Raw genomic sequence first — 27,644 nt, 5'->3', positions numbered from 1 at the left:
TTCCCATTAGACAAGCCCTTAATCATCCCCCGCCCCCGGAGCTAGGGATTCGTTCAAAGGAACAGGGCGGGCAGGACCTAAAACGTCACCTCTTCCTGGTTGGTTTGCGGTGGGGTTCAGCCCCTACGTTCGAATTTCTGCACCTTCGTAGGATACCGAACTGCCAATTAGGGTCGAGCCCTCCTCGGGGACAACGGAGGTGGGATCTCTGGATCACGCCCCGGACATCGGGTATTTCATTGGATGAACGAAGGTCAGTCATTCTCAGCACTGCACTCTGATTGGACCACTAGGTGTGGGTGTGGTCCCTTTGGTTCACCCTGGTTTCTCCAGGGTTTAAAGGGGATGCGTCGGGCATCCTAGGCCTTCTGCAGGCCGTCCTCAAGCAAGTTTGTATATCCGTCTGTATGCTTTTGGGTCGGCCCATCCTGGAGGGCGCACATCGGAGGCAGGGAGAGGCCTAGAGAAGGCTGGCGGCCTCCCTAGTTGTGACCTGGCCTCCGGCCTGCCCACTGCGGGCGCCCCCGCCCTGCCCCCACAGCCGGATGTTGTGATTTCTCTCCACCCACACGGCTTCGCCCGCCCTCGGCCTCTGCTGCCTTATAAGGCAGCGCTACCACCCCAAGCCGCAGGAATGAGCTCACACCCATTATACAGGTGGGGAGCTGGGGTCCAGTGGCTGGCTTTAGGCCTAAGACTAGGAAGAAAACAAGGTTGAAATTTTACAGCTAATCAACAACTTCTAGTTCAACATCCTACTCCCTCCACCCTCACTTCACACACCAGGAAACGGAGGCTTGCCCAAACTTGCAAGTAAAGCAAAGACAGATTGAACTAGGCTTCTCTGGTTCCTATCCATTCATTCATCCCAAAATGCAGAGCACATACTTCGTGCCAGGCACTGAGCCAGGAGCTGGGGAATACAGTGGTGCCAGCAAGATAGTCAGTCTCTCTGCCTACCTGCAAGAAGGAGGATCAAGATGGTAATCCTATGAGTAAACAAATAATTGGGGTGGTCTGAGAGAATGATAAATGCTATTAGGAAAGAAAGACAAAATAGTGAAGGGAATTGGTCTCAGGGGGTGACATTTGAGCAGATCCAACCACACAAAGATCTAGAGGAACAGAGTTTCAAGCAGAGGCAATAGCAAGTGCAAAGCTCTGAGCCTAGAGTAAGTTTGCTATGTTCAGGGAACAGGAAGCAGGCCTGTGTAGCTTCTGAGCCCAAAAGTCTGATGTGAAATGAAAGAGCAGGGATTTAAGTAGATCCGGGAAGGCTTTGCAAACCATGGAGAAGAGTTTGTTTTTCTTAAATGAAATGTGAAGCCTTTGAAAGATTTCAAAGCCTTTGACCGCCTTTTAAAAGATTACTCTAGCTAATAGACTTTAAAGGGGCCAAGAATGGATGCAGAACGAGCAGTGGGGAGGCTATAGAATTCCAGGAGACAGGGGGTGATGACTTGGACTGAGAAGGTGGCAGTGGAGATGCGGGGAAATGCATAGATCTAGGATATTTTGGGGAATGAAGATAAGTACCTTGAAAGAAGGAAAACCAGTGGTCAGTAGGACAAAGGACAGGTACCTCACCCACTGAAGGCTGTCATGTCCAAGTGAGACCTGGGAGTTAAGTTAGAATGTGCAGTTTTCAGAGGTAACTGATGTGGGAAGGAAAGAGCTCTGGCAAGAGGCAGCACATGTTCAGAGTTCTATTGAGGAAGGTGGTGAGGGCTTATACATTTGGCACCTGAGGGCAGAGCACTGAACTAGAGTTTCAGGTGCACATTGGGGTATGCTTGGTGAGGGGTGGGGGCAAGAAATGACGCTCAGGCCTTCAAAAGAGGCCTGAATTAGGGAGCTCCTTGGAAGCTAGGCAAGGAGTTTAGACTTCATTTTGAGGGTAGTGAGGAGCTGTCCAGGGTGTGTTAAACCAGGAAGTAGTTTGATCATATTTGCTTACTGTGTGCCATACTAGGGGTGGGGTGAAGGGTCAGAAGAGAGAGGCTTAGGCTGTCTTGTAAACACCTATTATTTTGGTGTCCAGCATCTGAATACCCCTCCACTTTAGGAGGAAACTTATAAAATGCAGAGGCAGGCCCTGCTTTCCACTAGGGAAATTAGAGAGAAGGCAAAATTTCCTCTCCAAGGTCCCTAGTATCTGGAGCATGTTTCCAATGTTTGCAAATAGGTCTTTGAAATTCAAAGCAAGTGATTCACATCAGACATTAGAGGACCATTGAGGGTTTGTTATGGTGACAGTAGAAGAAGAGGGGGAGGAGATGTAGCCCGGCCTTAGGAGGGTAGGTGGATTTAACAAGCACCCAGTCAGTTCCTTGCCTGCCTAAGTTACCCAGAATTGGTTTCATTGTTGAGAACCATGTATCCCGAGTAAGGGCTTCCCTCATAGCTCAGTCGGTAAAGAATCTGCCTGCAATGCAGGATCTTCCTGGGTTAGGAAGATCCCCTGGAGAAGGAAATGGCAATCCACTCCAATATTCTTGCCTGGAAAACCCCATGGACAGAGGAGCCTGGTGGGCTGCAGTCCATGGGGTTGCAAGAGTCGGACATGACTTAGTGACTAAACCACCACCACCATCCTGAGTAAGACAGGCAGGAGGTCCTTTTAAGAGGAACCATTAGAAAGAGGAATGATACCCTGTGCTGGGGAGGTGGCCAGGGGATGCAGAGAAGTGACCAGATTGAGAGCTATCATGGAGATGGGACAAATAAGACTTGGCGACTGATATGGGATAAGGATGGGAAGGTATCTCACACAATTCCCAGAATCTGACTCTTCAACCCATTCTCTACCTATGGCCCAAATGATCTTTTTATTTATTTATTTTTTCAAAATGATCTTTTTAAAAAGGGAGATCAGGGGACTTCCCTAGTGATCCAGTGGTTAAGAATTTGCCTTGCAGTGTAGGGAGTCAGGTTCAATCCCTGGTCAGGGAACTAAGATCCCACATGCCACGAAGCAACTAAGCCCTAAACACAACTATTGAGCCCGAGTGCCACAACCACTGAAGCCTGTTTGCCTAGAGCCGTGCTCCACGACAAGAGAAGCCACTGCAATGATAAGCACACACACTGCAACAAAGAGTAGCCTTGCTTGTGACAACTAGAGAAAGCCTGCATGTAACAACAAAGACCCAACACAGCCCCCAAAAGAAAAAAACAAAAGCAGTAAAAGTGACGAAAGGTAACGAAATGTCACCCTCAAGTAAGCTGACCTATGGCAAGGCCTACATGGTTGGGAACTGAGGTCTCTGGCCAACCATCAAGAAGAATGAAGTCAATAGCCTTATGAATGAAGTTGGAAGTGGATCCTCCCCCATTTGCACTATCTTTGAAGTGCCATAAAGTGAAGTATGCCTGTAAAGGTTTGTAATGTAAGTTGCTAAATTTGGGAGCAATTTGTCATCTCTTATTAGCTGCAGTAGATAACTAATTCACTTCCCATTACACTTATAAATAAAACCCAAACTGTTCTGCATGTCCTGTTAGGGCCCAACTTGATCTAGGCCCATGTAGCTCTCCAACAATATTTCATAGACCTCTCCCTCTTGTCACACTGTGGAGCTGTGCTGTCCAATACAGTAGCCACTGGCCACATGTGCTATTTAAATTTATATTAACTAAAAAATTGAAAATCCAGTTCCTCAGTCACACTAGCCAGTTTTCAAGTGCTCAATAGCCACACATGACTAATGGCTAGAGAATATTTCCATCATCACAGAAGTTCTGACAGGCCTCACTCATCTGGAGGAAGGAGGGGCTTCCATTTGCACAAAGGTTCCACGGTGACAGCCTAAACACTTGGGAGAAAAATGATGCCACTAAGTAAGGAGGAATGAAGGATGGTGGGCTGGGTACCTTCTGACCTCCTAAACTTGACTTTGAATAGGCACTTCTGCCATTTCTTGAAATCTTCCTTCCAAGTCCCTGCTATGAAGAAGCGCTGTCTGTGTGTGTCTGTGTGGATCCAAGCACTTGTGAGCAGGAACTTGATAGTTTCTCCCTTCTGATCCCGTAGATGCTCCAGCTGTGGGAAGACAGAAACCTGAGTACCTTTCTGCTCTGATCCAAAGGGACCCAGATGTTCAGGAGGAACTGGCATGTGTGTAGAAACTGCTAAAGTAGGGGTAGAGGTGTCCACATGGGAAAGTTCCTTTTTTTTTTTTCCTTTAAATTTTTTTTCTTTTTTTTCCTCTTGTTTATTTTTTATAGTCTTTCTAGGGAAAGTTTCTTTGTAAACTCCTACAGACTGAGTCCCAATCAGATGCCAGGCTTGGCCCTTTCACATGAATCCCCATTCAAGCATCTCAACAAGCCATGATTGTCTGAGTGCCAGTCCCTCCCTAAAGAGTTGTGGCAATCAAGGTTCAGAAAAGCTGAGCACCTGACTCAGTGATCACACTGGGGGTCAGTGGCCAAGATGGGATTTGAAGTTTTCCTGATTCAAGTTCATTGCTGTTTTTTCCCTCCACTCCCTACTTCCAAGGTCATTGTTCTTCTGTTCTTTAGGGTACTGACTTACAGAGCTGATCACTAGGGATTTTGTTTTCTTTTGTTTTAGGAACTTGATGGTAACAACGTATGAATGAATTCCTGTTTGCATCAGTTAGGAGTTTTTGATTGCAACTAAAACTGGCTAAGGTAAAAAAAAAAAAAAAAAAGAAATGTATTGATTTAAGTAATTTAAAAGTACAAGTCTTGGTTCTGATTACAAGTGTCAATGCATCTCAGGTCTCAAATTGCGTCACTCAAAATTTGTTTTTCCCATATTCTGACTCAGCTTTTATTTATTTATTTATTTTTAAAATTTATTTATTTATTTTGGGCTGTACTGGGTCTTCGCTGCTGTGTGGGCTTTTCTCTAATTGTGGTGAGCAGGGACTACTCTCTAGTCATGTGCAGGCTTCGTGTTGCAGAGCACAGTCTCTAGGCGTGTGGGCTTCTGTAGCTTCGGCTCCTGGGCTCTGGAGCACAGGTTTAGTAGCTGTGGGGTACCGGCTTCGCTGTTCTGCGGCATGTGGGATCTTCCTGGATCAGGGATCGAACCTGAGTTTCCGGCACTGGCAGGTGGATTCTTTACCACTGAGCCAACAAGGAAGCCCCCCTGAGATGGGGGGCTTTATCTCAGCCCGTTCCTGAGATGTTAATGGCTGCCAGCAGCTTCAAGCTCACTTCCTGCCAACAGGGCCACTTTTATAGAAAGAGAAAGACTCTAACTTCATCCTAGCAAAAAATCCTGGGGTTGCCTCTCATTGGTTTGATTTGGGTCAGTTTGATTGGTTTGATTTGTTCCTTTTGAACCAATCACTGAGGACAGAAAGAGGCAGTGTTCTTTTTTTTAATTGTGAAAAAGTCTTTATTTTAAGAAAAAAATTAAGTTAACAAAAAATTTAATGTTTCATTTTACAAAATACATATGAAAGGAAACTTCAGTACAAAGAGAATTTTAAATCAAGGTCTCGCCAATTCTTACAGTATTAGTAATGTGTCTCAATTACTAAAAGTAACTTCTAAAGAGCTTAAATTTAACCAAAAAAGATTTTAAATGAAAATAAACTAGAATGAATAAACATGAGAAACATTCCTCCTTGAATTAAGGATCTAAGCATCCTGAGTTTTCCAAAAGAGGCAGTGTTCTAATTGGCCAGGCCTGTATCACATGTCCACTCCACCTCCAGCTGAGGGAAAGGGTAAGCTTTCTTCTGTCCACTTGATGGAAGGGGGAATGGGCCCCTTTCCAAAGGAACATTGAGGGCTTTTGCTAGATAAAGGGAGAATGGATGCTAAAGAAGGGAAATGACAGATGTCCACCAGCGGTTCTCAAATTATGTTTCAGTAGAGTTGATACCTTGATTTTTCTGGAAGTCAAAGAAAGAGGCAATAGGAATGGAGAGAAGTGGAGAGTTTTGAGAAATATGTGGGCAGTGTAATGAACAGAACTTGAAGGCTGGTTAGATTTGAGGGATAAGGGAGAGTGAAAGTTCCTGGCTAGAAGCATTGGACTATGACTCTAGCTACTTATACAAAAGGGAATTTACATCATGGGAATGCCCTCAACAGTTCATAGCATCAGCTAGAAGGAATACACTTGGAAATAAGTAGGAATAAAGGACCACTAGAGGACCAGAATGTAGGAATTACAACTGTGGTTGTCTCAGTTCAGTTCAGTCCAGTCGCTCAGTCGTGTCCGACTCTTCACGACCCCATGAATCCCAGCACGCCAGGCCTCCCTGTCCATCACCCACTCCCGGAGTTCACTCAGACTCACGTCCATCGAGTCAGTGATGCCATCCAGCCATCTCATCCTCTGTCGTCCCCTTCTCCTCCTGCCCCCAATCCCTCCCAGCATCAGAGTCTTTTCCAGTGAGTCAACTCTTCGCATGAAGTGGCCAAAGTACTGGAGTTTCAGCTTCAGCATCATTCCCTCCAAAGAAATCCCAGGGCTGATCTCCTTCAGAATGGACTGGTTGGATATCCTTGCAGTCCAAGGGACTCTCAAGAGTCTTCTCCAACACCACAGTTCAAAAGCATCAATTCTTCGGCACTCAGCCTTCTTCACAGTCCAACTCTCACATCCATACATGACCACAGGAAAAACCATAGCCTTGACTAGATGGACCTTTGTTGGCAAAGTTATGTCTCTGCTTTTGAATATGCTGTCTAGGTTGGACATAACTTTCCTTCCAAGGAGTAAGCGTCTTTTAATTTCATGGCTGCAGTCTCCATCTGCAGTGATTTTGGAGCCCCCCAAAATAAAGTCTGACACTGTTTCCACTGTTTTCCCATCTATTTCCTGTGAAGTGATGGGACCGGATGCCATGATCTTCGTTTTCTGAATGTTGAGCTTTAAGCCAACTTTTTTACTCTCCACTTTCACTTTCATCAAGAGGCTTTTGAGTTCCTCTTCACTTTCTGCCATAAGGGTGGTGTCATCTGCATATCTGAGGTTATTGATATTTCTCCCGGCAATCTTGATTCCAGCTTGTGTTTCTTCTAGTCCAGCATTTCTCATGATGTACTCTGCATATAAGTTAAATAAGCAGGGTGACAATATACAGCCCCAACGTACTCCTTCTCCTATTTGGAACCAGTCTGTTGTTCCATGTCCAGTCCTAATTGTTGCTTCCTGACGTGCATACAGATTTCTCAAGAGGCAGGTCAGGTGGTCTGGTATTCCCATCTCTTTCAGAATTTTCCACAGTTTATTGTGATCCACACAGTCAAAGGCTTTGGCATAGTCAATAAAGCAGAAATAGATGCTTTTCTGGAACTCTCTTGCTTTTTCCATGATCCAGTGGATGTTGGTAATTTGATCTCTGGTTCCTCTGCCTTTTCTAAAACCAGCTTGAACATCAGGAAGTTCATGGTTCATGTACTGCTGAAGCCTGGCTTGGAGAATTTTGAGCATTACTTTACTAGCATGTGAGATGAGTGCAACTGTGCAGTAGTTTGAGCATTCTTTGGCATTGCCTTTCTTTGGGATTGGAATGAAAACTGACCTTTTCCAGTCCTGTGGCCACTGCTGAGTTTTCCAAATTTGCTGGCATATTGAGTGCGGCACTTTCACAGCATCATCTTTCAGGATTTGAAATAGCTCAACTGGGATTCCATCACCTCCACTAGCTTTGTTTGTAGTGATGCTTTCTAAGGCCCACTTGACTCCACATTCCAGGATGTCTGGCTCTAGGTCAGTGATCACACCATCGTGATTATCTGGGTCGTGAAGATCTTTTTTGTACAGTTCTTCTGTGTATTTTTGCAACCTCTTTTTAATATCTTGTGCTTCTGTTAGGTCCATCCCATTTCTGTCCTTTATCGAGCCCATCTTTGCATGAAATGTTCCCTTGGTATCTCTAATTTTCTTGAAGAGATCTCTAGTCTTTCCCATTCTGTTGTTTTCCTCTATTTCTTTGCATTGATCACTGAGGAAGCCTTTCTTATCTCTTCTTGCTATTCTTTGGAACTCTGCATTCAGATGCTTATATCTTTCCTTTTCTCCTTTGCTTTTCACTTCTCTTCTTTTCACAGCTATTTGTAAGGCCTCCCCAGACAGCCATTTTACTTTTTGCATTTCTTTTCCATGGGGATGGTCTTGATCCCTGTCTCCTGTACAGTGTCACGAACCTCATTCCATAGTTCATCAGGCATTCTATCTATCAGATCTAGGCCCTTAAATCTATTTCTCACTTCCACTGTATAATCATAAGGGATTTGATTTAGGTCATACCTGAATGGTTTAGTGGTTTTCCCTACTTTCTTCAATTTAAGTCTGAATTTGGTAATAATGAGTTCATGATCTGAGCCACAGTCAGCTCCTGGTCTTGTTTTTGTTGACTGTATAGAGCTTCTCCATCTTTGGCTGCAAGAATATAATCAATCTGATTTCGGTGTTGACCATCTGGTGATGTCCATGTGCAGAGTCTTCTCCTGTGTTGTTGGAAGAGGGTGTTTGTTATGACCAGTGCATTTTCTTGGCAAAACCCTATTAGTCTTTGCCCTGCTTCATTCCATATTCCAAGGCCAAATTCGCCTGTTACTCCAGGTGTTTCTTGACTTCCTACTTTTGCATTCCAGTCCCCTATAATGAAAAGGACATCTTTTTTGGGTGTTAGCTCTAGAAGGTCTTGTAGGTCTTCATAGAACCGTTCAACTTCAGCTTCTCAAGCGTGGTTGTCTACCTAATATCTATTTCTTACTCTTTTGCAGAGTCCCAATTTTGTTCCTGAGGCCACTTGACCTACATGCCCCTGACTTGGCTCCAGGGTTGATTGGCCTAAGCCAGTCATAGAGAACCCCTTACCCTTGCTAGAGATTGGTTAGGAGTAGCAGATAACCCAATTGTGGCCATTGAGCCACGAGAGGAGGTCTGCTTGGGAATTTTGGGGAGGAAACTTTCCTCATTTCTAAGAATGATCTAATGGAAGGAAAGGTCCTTCTTCACTGGAGTTTAGACATGATTCTTGGAGCTGTGGTAGCCATTTGGTGGCCATGAAGGAATCAGCTTGAAGGTATGCATGCTGAAGACCGTAGTAAACAAAAGAAAAAAGAACTTGGGTTCTTTTTTTTTTTTGAGTATAATTGCTTTACAACGTTGGGTTAGTTTCTGCTGCACAACAGTGTGAATCAGCCAAGAACATGGATTCTTGATGACATTGTTAAACTACTGAAAGCACTGTTCCTGGACCCCTCCACTCTAGATCTTTTACAATATGAAATGATAAATTTAAATTGCCTTGCTACTTAAGCTTGGGTTTTGGAAAGCATCCTGACTTATACCATGGAGCAGGGACAATCTGGCCAGGGTACAGTTGGTGAAATGGCAGATTCCAACCCCAGCACTTTTCACCATCCTTGCTTGTGTGGCCTGTTCAGGATTCAGAATCCTGGGAGTGAGAGCCCATTGCCCAGTTTAGGTCTCTCTGATTACCTTAACATAGGGAGAGGGTGATGTAGTCCGTTAGGCTTCCATAGTAGGAAGTGGTCACTGGAAATTACCCTTCCCCCACACAATAGGGAAGTTGTTGTTATTCAGTCGCTAAGTTGTGAAGAACAACTCCCTTATTGTGTAAGGGAAGGGTAATTTCCAGTGACCACCTCCCACTATGGAAGCCTAATGGACTAGATCACCCTCTCCCTACACTAACGACCTAAACTCAATCAATGGGTGCTCTCTCCCAGGATTCTGACTCTTTGCAACTCTATGGGCTCCTCTTTCCTCCACTGTCTCCTGGAGTTTGCTGAAACTAATGTCCATTGAGTTGGTGATGCTATCTAGCCATCCCATCCTCGGCCGCCCTCATCTCCTTTTGCCTTCAATCTTACCTAGAAGCAGGGTCTTTTCCAATGAGTTGGCTCCTTGCAGGTGGCCAAAGTGTTAGAGCTTCAGCAACAGTTCTTCCAATGAATATTCAGGGTTGATTTCCTTTAGGATTGACTGGTTTGATCTTGCAATCCAAGTGACTCTCAAGAGTCTTCTCCAACACCACAATTTGGAAATATCCATTCTTTAGCAATCAGCTTTCTTTATGGTTCAGTTCACACATTCATACATGACTACAAGAAAAAACATAGCTCTCATTATATGGACCTTTGTTGGCAAAATGATTTCTTTGCTTTTTAATATGCTGTCTAGGTTTGTTATAGCTTTCCTTTCAAGGAACAAGCACCTTTTAATTTCATGGCTGCAGTTACCATCTGCAGTGATTTTGGAGCCCAAGAAAATAAAATCTGTCACTGTTTCCACTGTTTCCCCATCTATTTGCCATGAAGTGATGGGACCAGATGTCATGATCTTAGGTTTTTGAATGCTGAGTTAAAGACAGCCAGCCTTTTTGCTCTCTTCTCTCACCTTCATCAAGAGGCTGTTTAGTTCCTCTTCATCTTCTGCCATTAGAGTGATATCATCTGCGTATCTAAGGTTGTTGATATTTCTTCCAGCAATCTTGATTCCAGTTTGTGATTCACCCAGCCTGGCATTTCCCATGATGTCCTATGCATAGAAGTGAATTAAACAGAGTGACAATATACAGCCTTGTTGTACTCCTTTCCCAATTTTGAAGCAGTCCGTTGTTCCATGTCCTGTTCTAACTATTGCTTCTTGATCCAAGTATAGGTTTCTCGGGAGACAGGTAAGGTAGTCGATACTCTCATCTCTAAGAATTTTCCATTGTTTGTTGTCATCCACACAGTCAAAGGCTTTAGCATGGTCAATGAAACAGAGTTTTTCTAGAACTCCTGTGTTTTCTCCGTGATTCAATGAATGTTGGCAATTTGATCTCTGGTTCCTCTGCCTCTTCAAAACCCAGCTTGTACATCTGGAAGTTCTTGGTTCATGTACTAGGCTAAAGCCTAGCTTGAAGGATTTTGAGCATAATGTTGCTAGCATGTAAAATGAGCACAATTGTACAGTAGTTTGAATGTTCTTTGGCATTGCCCTTCTTTGGGACTGGAATGAAAACTGACCTTTTCAGTCCTGTCACCACTGCTGGGTTTTCCAAATTTGCTGGTATATTAAGTGCAGCACTTTAACAGCATCATCTTTTATAACTTGAAATAGCGCAGCTGGAATCCCATCACCTTCACTAGCTTTGTTTGTGGTAATGCTTCCTAAGGCTCAGTTGACTTCACACTCCAGGATATCTGGCTTTAGGTGAGTAACCACACCCTTGTGGTTATCCGGGTCACTAAGACCTTTCTTGTATAGTTCTTCTGTGTATTCTTGCCACCCCATCTTAATCTCTACTGCTTCTGTTAGGTCCTTGTGGTTTCTGTCCTTTACTGTGCCCATCCTTGCATGAAATGTTCCCTTGATATATCCCATTTTGTTGAAGAGATCTGTCTTTCCCATTCTATTGTTTTCCTCTATTTCTTTGCATTGTTCATTTAAGAAGGCCTTCTTATCTCTTCTTGCTCTTCTCTGGAACTCTGCATTCAGATGGGTATATCTTTCCCTTTCTCCCTTGCCTTTTGCTTCTCTTCTTTCCTCAGCTATTTGTAAAGCCTTCTCAGACAACCACTTAGCCTTCTTGCCTTTCTATTTCTTTGGGATGGTTTTGGTCACTGCCTCTTGTACAGCACTATGAACTTCCATCCATAGTTCTTCAGGCACTCTGTCTAGCAGATCTAATCCCTTGAATCTATTCATCACCTCCACTGTATAATCATAAGAGATTTGATTTAGGTCCTACCTGAATGGCCTAGTGGTTTTCCCCATTTTCTTTAATGTAAACCTTAATTTTGCAATAAGGAGCTCATGATCTAATTCACAGTCAGCTCCAGGTCTTGTTTTTCATGACTGTATAGTGCTTCTCCATCTTTGGCTGCAAAGAGCATAATGAATCTGATTTCAGTGATTCTCTGGTGATGTCCATGTCCATGTGTAGCGTCATCTCTTGCGTTGTTGGAAGAGGGTGTTTGCTATGACCAGTGTGCACTGTTTCATTTTGTACTCCAAGGCCAAACTTGCCTTTTTTTCTAGGTATCTCTTGACTTCCTACTTTTGCATTCCAATCCTCTATGATGAAAAGAATATATATATATATATATATATATTTATATATTTTTTTTTGGTTTTTAGTGTGTGTTAGATCCACAAGGTATCGTAGGTCTACATAGAACCAGTCAACTTCAGCTTCTTCAGCATCAGTAGTTGGGGCATAGACTTGGATTTCTGTGATGTTGAATGGTTTGCCTTGGAAAGGAGCTGAGATTATTCTGTCGTTTTTGAGATTGCACCCAAGTATGGCACTTCAGACTCTTTTGTTGACCATGATGGCTATTCCATTTCTTCTAAGGGACTCGTGTCCACAGTAGTAGATCTAATGATCATCTGAATTAAATTTGACCATTCCTGTCAATTTTAGTTCACTGATTCCTAAGATGTCAACATTCAGTCTTGCCATCTGCCTGACTACATCCAATCTGCCTCTATTCATGGACCTAACATTCCAGGTCCATATGCAATATTGTTCTTTACAGAATCAGACTGTACTTTTCACACATCCACAACTGAGCATCGTCTCTACTTTAGCCCAGCTGCTTCATTCTTGCCAGAGCTATTATTAATTGCCCTCTGCTCTTCCCCAGTAGCATATTGGATCACAGGCTTGTCATGGCAAAGGGGCTTGTGTAACTCAATGAAGCTATGAGCCATGCTGTGCAGGGCCACCCAAGATGGATGTATCATAGTGAAGAGTTCTGAAAAAATGTGGTCTACTGGAGGAGGGAATGACAAACCCTCCAGTTTTCTTGCCTGGGTAACCCCGTGGACAGTATGAAAAGGCAAAAAAGACATGATGCTGGAAAATAAACCTCCCAGGTTGGAATGTGTCCTATATATACTGGGGAAGAGTAGATGGCAATAGGGGTGGGGTGACCCCAAATATGAGCTTCCCAGATGACACTAGTGGTAAAGAACCTGCCTGCCAGTGCAGAAAATTTAAGAGATGTGGGTTCAGTCCTTGGGTTGGGAAGATTCCCTGGGGGAGGGCATGGCAACCCACTCCGGTATTCTTGTCTGGAGAATCCCATGGACAGAGGAGTCTGGTGAGCTACAGTCCATGGGGTCACAAAGAGTCAGACACACCTGAAGCAACTTAGTATATGCACACACAACCCCAAGTAGAAACTGGCAGACTAGAGGAAGAGGAGGGGGGAACAGATGCTGAACATCCAAATACTCGTGGATATCCATCTCTGGTCCCAGCAGACTGGTTGTCTCATGTCATATTCCATATGAAGCAGCCTGTGCTTACCACATTCTTCACCTGACGTGCCACCTCCAGGCTTCTGTGAAGTTGTCATACTTGCTCTGCCTGGAAACCCTTCTCTCCTTTCCCACCTGCAACTCCCTATTCTTTGTGACGATGTATTTAAAAGGCCCCTTCCATTTGGAGGGAGAGCTGGTTTCTCATCAGATGGAAGGAGCCAGTAGGGGACCAGTTCTGGGTCACAGACTGTATTCAGGAACTGAAATCAAGACCTGATGAAGGTGCTTTCACTTTAATGAGCTTGTCTATACCTCTCATGACTTCACTTTCATCATGGTCTTATTAGCCATTACTTCCACTTTTGAAAACAATTGTTGAAGTGGTGCCTCTATTCCTGCCCTCCTGTTGCTGTTTCTGTCCCAAGAAGTCTTCCATGACCTGCCTCTCTTTCATCAGAATCAAGAATTTGCTACATTCTGTCTTCACTTCATTTCCCAGAAATTACTTTGGATCAGTCAGGACTTCTTTGATTGAAAACGATGGAAGTCCACTCAAATTGGTTTTAATTGGTACCTGTAACTGAGAATTCTTGAGGCTATCTCTAGTTTTAGGATCCAGATTCTCAAATAAAATAATCAATAATTACTCTACCTGTTTTAGTTATCAAATGCTGAGTAGCAAATAATCCAAAAATTTATGGCTTAAAACAACAAAAATCAATTAGGATTTTCACAACTTTAGAGGTTCAAGAATTTAGGAGCTGCTTAGCTGGATGGTCTGGCTTGAGGTTTCTAATAGGGTTGCAGGTCAGATGCTGGTTGGGGCTGCAATATCCATGTCAAAAGTGTTCATTCACATGGCTACATGGCTGTCCAATTGGTGCTGATTGTTGGCTGAAGACTTTACTTTCTTCCCTCATGGGCCTCTCTGAAGGGCTGCTTGAGTGTCCTCACAGCATGGCAGCTGGCCTCCCCCAGAGTGAGTGATCCATGAGACCAAGACTGAAACTGTGATCCCTTTATGACCTGGGCTCAGAAGTCAAACATATGCTTCATTCTCAGGCAGGACCTCCTCAGGCAGTGACAGAGGTGGCCATCAACATCTCCAGGATTGCATTCTTAGGGACTCCAAGAGGAAGAAAGGACCTTTATCCTAAAAGTTCTGGTGAAAAGTCCCAGGGCTGACTCCGATAGGCCAAGCTTGTGTATGGCTTATCCCTGAACCAATCCCTGTGGCCTAGAAATACCATACTCTGATTGGCCAGACCTAGGCCATATCCCCAGCCCTAGAACTGAGGGTAGAGTGGGCAGCTCTAGAGAGTCATGGAGGGGATGAAGGAGGAATAGTTTTCAAAGGAAAAATCAGGGTATCCTTACTGAACCAAAATAAATGGCTGTTAGGAAGGAAAAATAATACATGCCCAACATACCTCCCTCCCTTGCGCTCCAATTGCATATTTTAGCACTTCTTGGTTTAGTATTTTTGGTATTTTTTTCCATGGGGTCATTTACTTACTTTGTAGGTGGAACTCTAAGATGGCCCCCAAGATCCCGTTGTAAACATACCTTCTCCCAGTTATTTAATCAAATGCTAATCTAGAGGCTTCTGTAGAAGAATGCTATGACTATAAGTAAGGTCCTAAATCAGTTGACCTTAAGAGAGGGAGATTTTCCTTAGTGGGTCTGACCTAATCAGATGAATCCTTAAAAGGGACAGGGTTCTTCCTAACAGAGGAAATTCAAAGGGTAAGAAAGAGTCAACATGGCAGAGATTCTTTGTTGTTGGCTTGGGAAATTGAAGGGACTCTATGGCAAGAAATGCAGGAAGCTTCTAGCAGTTGAGGGCAGCCCCTAGCTGATGGCTTGCAAGGAAACAGGGACCTCACTTTCTACAGATGCAAAGAACTGAATTCTGCCAATGACCTGAATGACCTTGGAAGGGAATTTTTCCCAGAGCCTCCAGAGAACTCAGCCTTGAACTCAGTTTTGTGAAACTGAGCAGAAAACTGAGTCACGCAGTATAGGACTTTAGACCCAGAGATTTGTGAACTAACTATGGGTATTATTTTAATCTGCAAAGTTTGTGGTTAATTTTAGATAGCAATAGAAAATGAATACACTTCCCCATTGGAGAAGGAAATGGCAACCCACTCCAGTATTCTTGCCTGGGGTATCCCATGGACAGGGGAGCCTGGTGGGCTACAGTCCATGGGGTTGCAAAAGAGTCGAACATGACTTAGCAACTAAACAACAAGATACTTCCCCATGGACTCTCAGATTCCCAAAGTAGGGAGTTTCTCTTGGATTTCCTTACCCTCTTCATCCCCAGTAGGACCGGAAATGAGGCAACCCCTCTTCCTGCTTCCAGTTCTACTATCTGGGAAAGATGGGGGGAGTCCCACTCCTTATTATTCTACTCCTGCACACCAGCTCCCAGCTTTCCCATCCTTAGGGGTTCATCAAGGAAACTCTGCTTGATTTTCCATAAACAGCCTAAAAGGGCAGCTCAACCAACCTCTGCTCCCCAGGCCTCAGGGACCTTTGACCAGTTCTATTGATCTGGACTCCTGGTCAAGTGGTTGGACCAACAGACAGACGCCATGAGGGCTCTGCTGCTCCTGGGGGCCCTGCTGGTGAGCCTGGAGTCAACGGTTTCGGTGAGGACTGTGGGAACCAAGAGGGTTATACTGGGATGGCCCTAGTGGGTCCCTATCACAGCTTTGGCCTCTGACCATGACCTTTTGGCACAGGAGATTGGAAGTCCTGTTTGGAAAGATGAGGCAAGCCCATAAGGCCCAAGTAGAGGAGAGAGAGAATAGACAGACTGGTGGCTATGAGGACGTGGCCTGCATTTCTGGGGGAGAGGGAAACTGAGGAGACAACAGGAGGAGTAAAGATGAGGCCAGGCCTTTGGAGGAAATCTCTGCATTTCAGGGCTGTGAGAGGAAGCTGGGGACTAGCATGGGACAGGAGCAGGCAATGACTTTCTGGAAAAATTCCCTGTCTTCTTCTCTCCCCCATAGACTCCACCTTGGAAGGGCCCCAAGAAGCATAAGCTCACAGAGAGTGAGCACACAGTGGGTAAGTAGCCTGGGACCACCTCCAGAGAGAGCCTCGGACAGGGATGAGTCATGGGGGGGTGTGCAGATTGTTAGTCTCTGGCCCTTGGAGTAGGAGGGAAGATCCTGGGCAGTCTTCACTCTTACCCCCTGAGTTTTCTGGCTGGCATTCAGACCTGGTGCCTGCTATGTGTCGGGTCTTGTGCAAGTGGGTGCTGCAGACCCAGAGTGATAGTGAGCTGTGTGCTCCCTGAGGGCAGGTTGGGGCTGTATCTGAGTGCCTGGCCCAGCACCTGCTCTTCTTCCTCAGCTTCCCAGGCCTGTCTCATCCTTTCCTCTTCTTGATGTATCTCACAGGCATCAGGCATGCCACACAAAGGCCAGGGCCCTTGACGGACAAAAAAGGATTGAGAGCAGGGCTTTAGAGCCCAAATGCTTCTGAATCTCAGCCTCATCACTCATGGGCTGGGTGGCTCTGGGTCAGTGACTTGACTTCTCCAAGCTTAAATTTCCCCACCTGTAAAACGAGGCTGGTAATGGTAAAACTCCTAAGGTTGCTGAGAAGGAGAAATGAGTCATTTATCCTGGTGAGACATTCAGCCCACATTTTGGTGCATGGTAAATGCTTAAAATATATTGACTTTTATTATCAAGTTTCCTTTTAGATGAGGGATATCTGCCATCTCCCTCTAGCTCCCTATTGTCTTTATTCTTCTAGACACTAAATATTTACCTAGAGTTGCAAACTAGAGCTTGCTCTAGTAAGCCTGGCCTGGTGGGATGGGACAGTCCCTCAGCATGGCCCTGAGGCCCAGCCCAGCCAACTCTGACTACCTCATCTCCTCTCTTCAGCACTTCACACCCAGCCAAATAGCTCTCCTTCCTCTGGCCTGACCCAACCTAGCTGCTCTGTCCTTGCCTAATCACAAACTTAAGGTCCTCCATTCCATTTGGGCTTCTCTTGTGGCTCATCTGGTAAAGAATCTACCTGCAATGTGGGAGATCTGGGTTCAATCCCTGAGTTGGGAAGATCCCCTGGAGAAGGGAAAGCCTACCCACTCCAGTATTCTGGCATGGAGAATTCCATAGAGTATACAGTCGAAAAGGGTTGGACACAACTGAGCAATTTTCACTTACTTTTTTTCCCATTCCATTTGCATCTTAAAGGTCTATCTCAGATGCTTCTCCCTCTTTCTTTACTATCCTGTCCGTGATTTGGCCCTCAGCACAAGAGCCACTGTGCCTTTAACAACAAAATATGAGCTAATGTATATCAAACACAGACTGTGCCAGACTCTCAGTGTTTTACAGACACAATCTCATTTAAGTTTCATAACACTCCTTTGAAGTATATACAGTCAGTTCTCATTATTCCTAGCAGTCGTATTCTATAAAGTCACCATGAACACTGAATTAGCAAAAACAGCGCCATTACTCCTAGAGGAAATATAGGGTTAGGTTCCTGTGAGTTCTGGTTACATTTTCATCACCATCAATATATAACCTTGCCTTATGTGTGATTTTGTTTAAAGACACTTTCCTTAATAGATGTTGTTGATTCATTGATACTGAACTCATGGCCAGTGACAGTATTAGCTCACACCTGGATGAAGCTTACCTAGTCTGAAAATGTCCTCTATAATATACATCACAGCCCTCTTGTGCATAGGACCACACTGGACCACACTCCAGCACTCTACTTGGCAGCCATTTTCAAGCAAAATCATTTACCAAAAGCACAAAATTTGAAAATGTGGCACTAAATAGAGTGTGAAAAGGACACTTGTTTACAGTAGGAGCTGAACAAGAAGCAGAGCATCACTTCGTTTGACCTTAGCTGGGAATGTGCACTTCGGGTGACTCAAATTTTTCACCACTCTGTGCATGTCGACAAATGATCATGAAAGCACCTTGAGTATTGGTTTGAGGTTACAGATAAATTTTAGCGAGACATGCAGATAAGCAAACACGGAATCTGAATAATGAAGCTCAATTGTACTATTTTTAAAAAATTATGATAGCAATATTTTTACTGTAAAAACTACAGAAGTTACAGAAATAGATGAGAAGGAGAAGTTACCCACAATCCACTATCTTCCAAAAACCACTTTTAGAAATTTTGGAGATATCCTTCTAGATTTATTTTTTTATGCATATGTAAAAATACTTGTAAAAAAATAGGACATGCTGTTTTTTACTTACTTTATATGAATATCTTTCTGTGCAAATAGACCTGTATCATTATTATTTTTTTTGTATTGTGGTAAAATACACATAACATAAAATGCTCTACCTCAACCATTTATTTACTTATCTGGCTGCACTGGGTCTTTGTTGAGGCACACTGGGGCCTCCCTAGTTGCAGAACTTATGATCTAGAGCACAGGTTCAGTAGTTGCAGCACTCAGGACTTAATTGCTCCACGGCTTGTGGGATCTTGATCTTAGTTCCCTGATTGGGGATCAAACCCATATCCCCTGCATTGGAAGGTGGACTCCTAACTACTAGATCATTAGGGAAGTCCCTACCTCAACCATTTTTAAGTCCATTTCAGTGGTATTAAGTATGATGATACTGTTGTGCAGTCCTTACCACTATCCATCTACAATTCCTTTAATCTTGCAAAACCTAAACCCTTCATCTTTACTATGTATTATTTTTGCCATTTTATTTATTTATTTATTTTTTAAAATATGGAACGCTTCACGAATTTGCGTGTCATCCTTGCGCAGGGGCCATGCTAATCTTCTCTGTATCGTTCCAATTTTAGTATATGTGCTGCCAAAGCGAGCACTATTTTTGCCATTTTAGAGATGAGGCAAGTAAGGCTCAGAATGGTCAAGTAACTTCAACATTCAGCAAGTATTTATTAAGTGCCTGTTTTATGGCAAGCAGTCTTCTAGGCCTGGGGTCTGCAGACTTGTCCAAAGTCACCCAGTTAGTAATTGGTGGAGTCAGGAGTCCACTCCAGCTGTCAGACTCCAGAACCCAACTCTTAAGCAGGGTATGGTCTTGAAGGTAGGGCTTCCCAGGTGGCACTAGTGGTAAAGAACCCGCTTGCCAGTACAGGAGACATAAGAGACACAGGTTCAACCCCTGGATCCTCTGGAGAAGGGCATGGCATCCCATTCCAGTATTCCTGCCTGGATAATCCCCATAGCATGCACGCATGGTCTTGAAGGTTTTTTCAAAGGTCTATCCTTTTTCCATCCAGACTGTGAGGGTGGTTCCTGGTCAGTGGGGGCACGGGGAAAGGCATTAAAGAGTGTGTTATCCCTGCAGTTCTCACTGTCACCGGGGAACCCTGCCACTTCCCCTTCCAGTACCACCGGCAGCTGCATCATAAATGCATCCACAGAGGCCGGCCAGGCCCCCGACCTTGGTAAGACTACCCAGGAAGGGTTGGAGCAGGGGTCTTCTGTGGACTCTGCCCACCCTTCTGTCCAGGGAACCCTGCTTGAAGAGAGGGGATTGTGATAGGGGAGGTGAGAGTAGCCCCTTGGGCAAAGCGATTCAGATATATATATATATATATATATATATATATATATATATATACATACATACATACATGGGCTGCCCAAGTGGCTTAGCTGGTAAAGAATCTGCCTGCAATGCAGGAGCCTGGGTTCGATCCTTGGGTTGGGAAGATCCCCTGGAGAAGGGAAAGGCTACCCACTCCAGTATTCCAGTATTCTGGCCTGGAGAATACATATGTGTGTGTGTGTGTGTGTGTATATGTTATTGTAAGACATTGAAAACAATTACGTGTGTTATACAGTAAATCCTTGTCGCTTATTTATTTCATGTATAGTCGTTTCTCTCCATTAATCTCATATTCCTAATTTAGCCCCTCCCTTTCCACTTTGGTAACTGTAAGTTTGTTTTCTATGTCTGTGAGTCTGTTTCTATTTTGTATATGGATTCACTTGTATTATTGTTTAGATTCCACATATAAGTGATATCATATAATATTTATCTTTATCTGGCTTACTTCACTTAGTATACTAATTCCCTAGGTTCATCCATGTTGCTGCAAATGGCAATATTTTATTCTTTTGTTATGGCTGAGTAATATTCCATTGTGTATGTACCACCTCTTCTTCAACCACTCATCTGTTGATGGGCACTTGGGTCACTTCCACATCTTAAGCTTTCTCTCTTTCTACAGGTGTGCTACTACCCCCAACTTTGAGAAGGACCAACGATGGGCATACTGCCTGGAGCCCAAGAAAGTGAAAGGTGCCATACGACTTTTGGAGTGACCCAGGGCCCTCTCCCCACCCCTACCTCCTCTCCTGGGTATCATCAGACCCAAAATACATGGGATTCTGGGCCCACCTATCTCCCTCTCCCCCAGAGGGAGAAGTTCTAAGAGTGGGTAGCCTCATTTTGCAGGTGGGTAAACTAAGGCTTGGAAACTTGGAGGGCCAAAGTCAAAAGACAAGCACGTTTGGGTAGGGACTTGGCCCCTATCTGTCTGACTCAGGCTCCCTGCTCTTTCTCCCTCTGTGTCCATCTCTCAGACCACTGCAGCAAACACAATCCCTGCCAGAAGGGAGGGACCTGTGTGAACATGCCGGATGGCCCACGCTGCATCTGTGCAGATCACTTCACTGGGAAGCACTGCCAGAAAGGTGAGGAGATGCTGAGGCCAGGGATGGGGACACTGGGAAACAGGGGCAGCCTCAGACCCACTGAAGAAGTCCTGTGGATTCCCGGAGACTTGGCATGGTCCCTCTTCTCCTTTTGTCCCCAGAGAAGTGCTTTGAGCCCCAGTTTTTCCGGTTCTTCCATGAGAATGAAATATGGCATAGGCTTGAGCCAGCAGGTGTGGTCAAGTGCCAGTGCAAGGGTCCGAATGCCCAATGCAAGCCACTGGCCAGCCAGGGTGAGTAGACTGGTGGGGAGCTGGGCAGGGACCAGAGTGGAAGGTGAGGAAGAAAGGCTGGCCGGAGGCCAGGTGCTGTGCCAGTGTAAGAGGGAGCTCTCTGGGCCGTCTTTGGGCCTAGGGGTGACTCAGAGTGCTCCTCCTCCCAGTCTGCCGCACCAACCCGTGTCTCAACGGGGGCAGCTGCCTGCAGGCGGAGGGCCATCGCCTGTGCCGTTGTGCCCCTAGCTTCGCGGGACGTTTGTGCGATGTAGGTGAGTTAAGGTCTCTAGGAAGCAGAAGCCCTACCCCCACGTGGGAAGGACTTGCAGAGAGGGAGGAGGGGGAGTGGCGCCGTGGGTGAGAGGGCGGCTGGGGGCGGGGGGCAGGGACCAAATCATCACCTAGCGGCGGGGAGCCTCCTCTCTCTGCAGACCTCAAGGCGAGTTGCTACGACGACCGCGACCGCGGTCTCAGCTACCGCGGCATGGCGGGGACTACGCTGTCCGGCGCACCCTGTCAGTCGTGGGCCTCCGAGGCCACCTACTGGAATGTGACCGCAGAGCAAGTGCTGAACTGGGGACTGGGCGACCACGCCTTCTGCCGGTGCGCGCGTGGGACGCGGCTGGAAGTCCCCTTCCGCTCCAGGGCCCTTCTAGGGCTTCTCACGTTCAAAATAGCGCCTCCACCCCACCTCGTGGTTACAGGAACCCCGACAACGACACCCGCCCTTGGTGCTTCATTTGGAAAGGCGACCGACTGAGCTGGAATTACTGCCGCCTGGCACCGTGCCAGGCCGCAGCTGGGCACGAGCACTTCCCCTTGCCCTCGCCATCGGCTTTGCAGAAACCTGAGTCCACGACCCAGACCCCGCTTCCATCCCTGACTTCAGGTAGTTGGGAAGGGGCGAGCGTAGAGGGCGTAGGACGAGCTATATTCCAACCGATCGACAGTGGGTCTCCAGGTCCTCAGCCTGGGCTCCTCCCACAGGCTGGTGCTCGCCGACTCCTCTGGCCAGCGGAGGCCCCGGGGGCTGTGGCCAGCGGCTCCGCAAATGGCTGTCCTCGCTGAACCGCGTCGTCGGAGGACTGGTGGCGCTCCCCGGGGCGCACCCCTACATCGCCGCGCTGTACTGGGACCAACATTTCTGCGCCGGCAGCCTCATCGCTCCCTGTTGGGTGCTGACTGCGGCTCACTGTCTGCAGAACCGGCGAGTGTCCTCGAGCTCAGCTCCCAGCCCGGGACCTCCCTAGCGCCTCTCTCCTCTGCGCTCAGCTTCCGCGCAACACCCGAACTCGTGACCTACCTCTCTGCGGCCCCGCCCACCTTTGCCCCCTTCTCCCTTTCAGAGCTTCCCAGGAGAAAGCCGAAACCTATTTGGGGGTTCGGAAGAAGTGGGCTCCCGCAGGATGCCAGTAGCCCGCTCTGAGCGCTCTTCCTTTTCCCGATCCTGTCCCCAGACCCGCGCCGAAGGAGCTGACCGTGGTGCTCGGCCAGGACCGCCACAACCAGAGCTGTGAGCAGTGCCAGACGCTGGCAGTGCGGGACTACCGCCTGCACGAGGCCTTCTCGCCCATCACCTACCAGCACGACCTGGGTGCGTGGAGGAGCCCCCGCGGGGATCTGGGGGAAGGGTGGGCAGGGCTCGAAGTCCGGGCGTCCGGGTCTTACGCTTCTCCCCGCCCGGGTTAGCTCTGGTGCGCCTGCAGGAGAGCGCGGACGGCTGCTGCGCGCACCCGTCGCCTTTCGTTCAGCCAGTGTGCCTGCCGAGTACCGCCGCCCGCCCCGCCGAATCCGAAGCCGCAGTCTGCGAGGTGGCCGGCTGGGGTCACCAGTTCGAGGGTAGGCAGAACGGCTGGAAGCGGGAAGGAGGCTTCTGGCCACCGGGGTAGGCAAGAGAAGCCTGTAGGTGGGCAGGTGGGGCCGATCTGGTGGGTTGTGGGGACACGCAGAGCCCCTGCCTCTGCAGTCTGCTTCTCCAACGGCTTGAAATTCACTGTCGGGGGAGTGGGGAAGTCCCCAGAACTCCTATGGCGAAGCAGGAGAGCCTCATGTTCTCTGGGTTCCCTCTGGGCACTGGGCTGCAAGGGCTATTAGAACGCTGGCCCGCGATGGAGCCGCAGGTGGGTTGGATGGGGAGCAAGGTTTTGAGCCACTGGATGGGAAGTGGGGGTGAGGTTCAGAAGCAGTCCTGTTTCTCCTGGTTCATTCACATCACAGCTCCTCTCTGCCTTCCTGTCTATGAGATAGGTGTTAAAGGCAACTCATTCCCTCCTGGGCTTGCTGCGAGGGAGACAGGAGATTATAGCGGGTTTGAAAGAGCCTAGTAAAGCCAGGTCCATGTCCTGGGCATCAAGCGGACCCTGGAGGGTGTGAGGAAGGTGCTCTCGGTTCGCAGGTGGGGAATATTCCAGCTTCCTGCAGGAGGCTCAGGTGCCACTCATCGACCCGCAGCGCTGCTCCGCCCCCGACGTGCACGGAGCAGCCTTCACCCAGGGCATGCTCTGCGCTGGCTTCCTCGAGGGCGGCACCGACGCATGCCAGGTGAGCCTGGGGCCCCGCTTGGCGCCCTTCCCCAACCCAGTCAAGGGCGGACTCCCAGCCAAGGACCCTGAGCCACGTGTCCCCAATCCAGGGTGACTCCGGAGGCCCTCTAGTGTGTGAGGATGAGACCCCTGAGCGCCAGCTCATCCTGCGAGGCATAGTCAGCTGGGGCTCAGGTTGCGGCAACCGCCTCAAGCCAGGTGTGTACACAGACGTGGCCAACTACCTAGCCTGGATTCGGGAGCACACCGCTTCCTGACAGCCCGGCGACTGCTTTCCCTTCTGAGCAGTTCTGGAATGGAAGCGTGGCTGACGGGGGATTATGGATAGCAAGGATTGTTTTCCATTCCCCCCAGCGCTGCCAGCCCGGGGCCAGGCATGGCATAGGCACTCAATAAAGTGCTTTTGAAGCTGCTTGAAAGGTTCAGCTCTTCAAGGTCCTGTTGGGAAATGCCAAGACAGTATGTGCTGTGTGCTTAGTCGCTCAATTGTGTCCGACTCTTTTGCAACCCCATGGACTGTAGCCTGTCAGGCTCCTCTGTCCTTGGAGATTCTCCAGGCAAGAATACTGGAGTGGGTTGCCATACCCTCCTCCAGGATATTTTCCCAACCCAGGGATCGAACCCAGGGCTCCCGCATTGCAGGCAAATTCTTTACCCAAAATAGTATACTGGTACTCAACTTCTTCAGACCCAGGGAACAGAATCTATTGAGATCTGATGCAATATTTAAATTCATGTCCAGCTGATATTTACTAAGCCACACTGTGTACCAAACCAGTGCGAAGTGATTCCATGAATATGAAACTAATATTTTAAGTTTACAGAACAGGAGTTCTCAACCTCGACTGTACATCAAATCACCTTGAGGAGCTTTTTGAACCTATGCCCAATATCTACCTCAGGTCAACTAAGTCAATATTTCTAGGGATGCAGGTGGGTGGCAGGATGTTCTTAAAACTCCCCAGGTGATTATATCAGCAGTGGAGGTTGAGAACCATTGTTAGAGGTACTTAACATTAGGGACTTCCCTAGCAGTCCTGTGGCTGAGACTCCATGCTTCCAATACAGGGGGTGCATTCCCTGGTGGGGGAACTAAGATCCTACATGCCGCTACCAAAAGATTAAAAACAAAAAAAAGTACTCAACATTAAAACCGTGGTGTAGGCTCTTAAGGCTGCTGGCTTGGAAGCCTTTTGCTGCTGCTGCTGCTGCTGCTAAGTCGCTTCTGTCGTGTCCGATTCTGTGTGACCCCATAGACGGAAACCCACCAGGCTCCCCCATCCCTGGGATTCTCCAGGCAAGAACACTGGAGTGGGTTACCATTTCCTTCTCCAGTGCTTGAAAGTGAAAAGTGAAAGTGAAGTCGCTCAGTCATGTCCGACTCTTAGCGACCCCATGGACTGCAGCCTACGAGGCTCTGCCATCCATGGGGTTTTCCAGGCAAGAGTACTGGAGTGGGGTGCCATCGCCTTCTCCGTGGAAGCCCCTTACCCCTGCCCTAATTCTCACTAGGGCAGTGGATCTCGAAGTGTGGTTCCTGGACTGTCAGCAGGGAACTTGTTAGACACGCATTTTCTCTGGCTACATCCCACAGTACAGGATGGGAGAAACTCTGAGTTGGGACCCAGCAATCTATTTAACAGCTTTCCAGGAGATTCTGATACTCCTCATGTCTGAGAACCACATTCTGAGGGTTGAATAGTTATCAGGCCTGAGGTGTCTGGCTGTCCAGACAGGGCACCTTTCTTTTGTTTTTAAACTCATGTATGCTGTCTGGGGAGGCCTTACAAATAGCTGTGAAAAGAAGAGAAGTGAAAAGCAAAGGAGAAAAGGAAAGATATAAGCATCTGAATGCAGAGTTCCAAAGAATAGCAAGAAGAGATAAGAAAGCCTTCCTCAGCGATCAATGCAAAGAAATAGAGGAAAACAACAGAATGGGAAAGACTAGAGATCTCTTCAAGAAAATTAGAGATACCAAGGGAACATTTCATGCAAAGATGGGCTCGATAAAGGACAGAAATGGTATGGACCTAACAGAAGCAGAAGATATTAAGAAGAGGTGGCAAGAATACACAGGAGAACTGTACAAAAAAGATCTTCATGACCCAGATAATCACGATGGTGTGATCACTGACCTAGAGCCAGACATCCTGGAATGTGAAGTCAAGTGGGCCTTAGAAAGCATCACTATGAACAAAGCTAGTGGAGGTGATGGAATTCCAGTTGAGCTATTTCAAATCCTGAAAGATGATGCTGTGAAAGTGCTGCACTCAATATGCCAGCAAATTTGGAGAACTCAGCAGTGGCCACAGGACTGGAAAAGGTCAGTTTTCATTCTAATCCCAAAGAAAGGCAATGCCAAAGAATGCTCAAACTACCGCACAGTTGGGCTCATCTCACACGCTAGTAAAGTAATGCTCAAAATTCTCCAAGCCAGGCTTCAGCAATACATGAACCGTGAACTTCCTGATGTTCAAGCTGGTTTTCGAAAAGGCAGAGGAGCCAGAGATCAAATTGCCAACATCCACTGGATCATGGAAAAAGCAAGAGAGTTCCAGAAAAGCATCTATTTCTGCTTTATTGACTATGCCAAAGCCTTTGACTGTGTGGATCACAATAAACTGTGGAAAATTCTGAAAGAAATGGGAATACAGACCACCTGACTTGCCTCTTGAGAAATCTGTACGCAGGTCAGGAAGCAACAGTTAGAACCGGACATGGAACAACAGACTGGTTCCAAATAGCAAAAGGAGTACGTCGGGGCTGTATATTGTCACCCTGCTTATTTAACTTATATGCAGAGTACATCATGAGAAATGCTGGACTAGAAGAAACACAAGCTGGAATCAAGATTGCCGGGAGAAATATCAATAACCTCAGATATGCAGATGATACCACCCTTATGGCAGAAAGTGAAGAGGAACTCAAAAGCCTCTTGATGAAAGTGAAAGTGGAGAGTGAAAAAGTTGGCTTAAAGCTCAACATTCAGAAAACGAAGATCATGGCATCCGGTCCCACCACTTCATAGATGGGGAAACAGTGGAAACAGTGTCAGACTTTATTTTTTGGGGCTCCAAAATCACTGCAGATGGTGACTGCAGCCATGAAATTAAAAGACGCTTACTCCTTGGAAGGAAAGTTGTGACCAACCTAGATAGCATATTGAAAAGCAGAGACATTACTTTGCCAACAAAGGTCCATCTAGTTAAGGCTATGGTTTTTCCTGTGGTCATGTATGGATGTGAGAGTTGGACTGTGAAGAAGGCTGAGTGCCGAAGAATTGATGCTTTTGAACTGTGGTGTTGGAGAACTTTTAAGAGTCCCTTGGACTGCAAGGATATCCAACCAGTCCATTCTGAAGGAGATCAGCCCTGGGATTTCTTTGGAAGGAATGATGCTAAAGCTGAAACTCCAGTACTTTGGCCACTTCATGCGAAGAGTTGACTCACTGGAAAAGACTCTGATGCTGGGAGGGATTGGGGGCAGGAAGAGAAGGGGACGACAAGGATGAAATGGCTGGATGGCATCACCGACTCGATGGACGTGAGTCTGAGTGAACTCCGGGAGTTGGTGATGGACAGGGAGGCCTGGCGTGCTGCAATTCATTGGGTCACAAAGAGTCGGACACGACTAAGCGACTGAACTGAACTGATGCTGTGCCTGATGGACCATTTAAGTAAGAGCTTTGTTTTCGTTGTTGTTGTTTTAGAGTTAGTTTGACTGCTGTGCAATTCCCTCCTTCAGGCCAACTTTAAAACCGCCTCAGGCGATAGGTACAACCGCGGCCTCACCCCCACCCTATTCTCCAGCGTAGGCAACCCCTATGTGACGTCACGGTTACCTCAACTTCATAACCACGCCCCTGAATACGTCATAGTGTCCTGGGCATCGTGGGCACATGGCGCAGCTGGACAACCCTGGAAAGTGCGAAGCGAGGGGCGCACTCT

At 46.8% G+C, this 27,644-nt stretch overlaps 1 protein-coding gene and 1 non-coding gene across 4 annotated transcripts; one reads left to right on the top strand and one right to left on the bottom strand.

The window, feature by feature from the left end:
• Positions 1 to 139: 139 nt before the first annotated feature.
• On the top strand, positions 140 to 27,644 carry F12 (coagulation factor XII). 3 transcript variants are annotated; one of them, XM_070793332.1, is made up of 16 exons: positions 140 to 253; positions 4,577 to 4,656; positions 15,751 to 15,879; positions 16,246 to 16,303; positions 19,564 to 19,663; positions 20,453 to 20,523; positions 20,808 to 20,918; positions 21,041 to 21,172; positions 21,322 to 21,426; positions 21,586 to 21,757; positions 21,832 to 22,043; positions 22,142 to 22,361; positions 22,612 to 22,748; positions 22,844 to 22,993; positions 23,550 to 23,695; positions 27,507 to 27,644. In XM_070793332.1, the coding sequence occupies exons 3-16, from the start codon at positions 15,823 to 15,825 to the stop codon at positions 27,549 to 27,551; spliced, it is 1,716 nt and encodes a 571-aa protein (XP_070649433.1). In that variant the 5' UTR covers positions 140 to 253; positions 4,577 to 4,656; positions 15,751 to 15,822; the 3' UTR covers positions 27,552 to 27,644. The 3 variants fall into 3 exon arrangements, with proteins under 3 accessions (XP_070649433.1, XP_070649432.1, XP_019820267.1); XM_070793331.1 differs by lacking the exon at positions 27,507 to 27,644 and adding an exon at positions 23,787 to 24,116 and having other exon boundaries at positions 166 to 253; XM_019964708.2 differs by lacking the exon at positions 27,507 to 27,644 and adding an exon at positions 23,787 to 24,116 and having other exon boundaries at positions 180 to 253; positions 21,859 to 22,043.
• LOC139184324 (U6 spliceosomal RNA) lies at positions 18,969 to 19,075 on the bottom strand. The gene has a single exon (XR_011567902.1). It is a non-coding gene; the product is annotated as a U6 spliceosomal RNA (small nuclear RNA).

The sequence above is a fragment of the Bos indicus genome, chromosome 7 (genome assembly GCF_029378745.1).
Source record: "Bos indicus isolate NIAB-ARS_2022 breed Sahiwal x Tharparkar chromosome 7, NIAB-ARS_B.indTharparkar_mat_pri_1.0, whole genome shotgun sequence".
NCBI lineage: Eukaryota > Metazoa > Chordata > Mammalia > Artiodactyla > Bovidae > Bos > Bos indicus.
The sequence above is the reverse complement of the archived record's forward strand: the minus strand, read 5'-3'. Positions and strand labels throughout refer to the sequence as shown.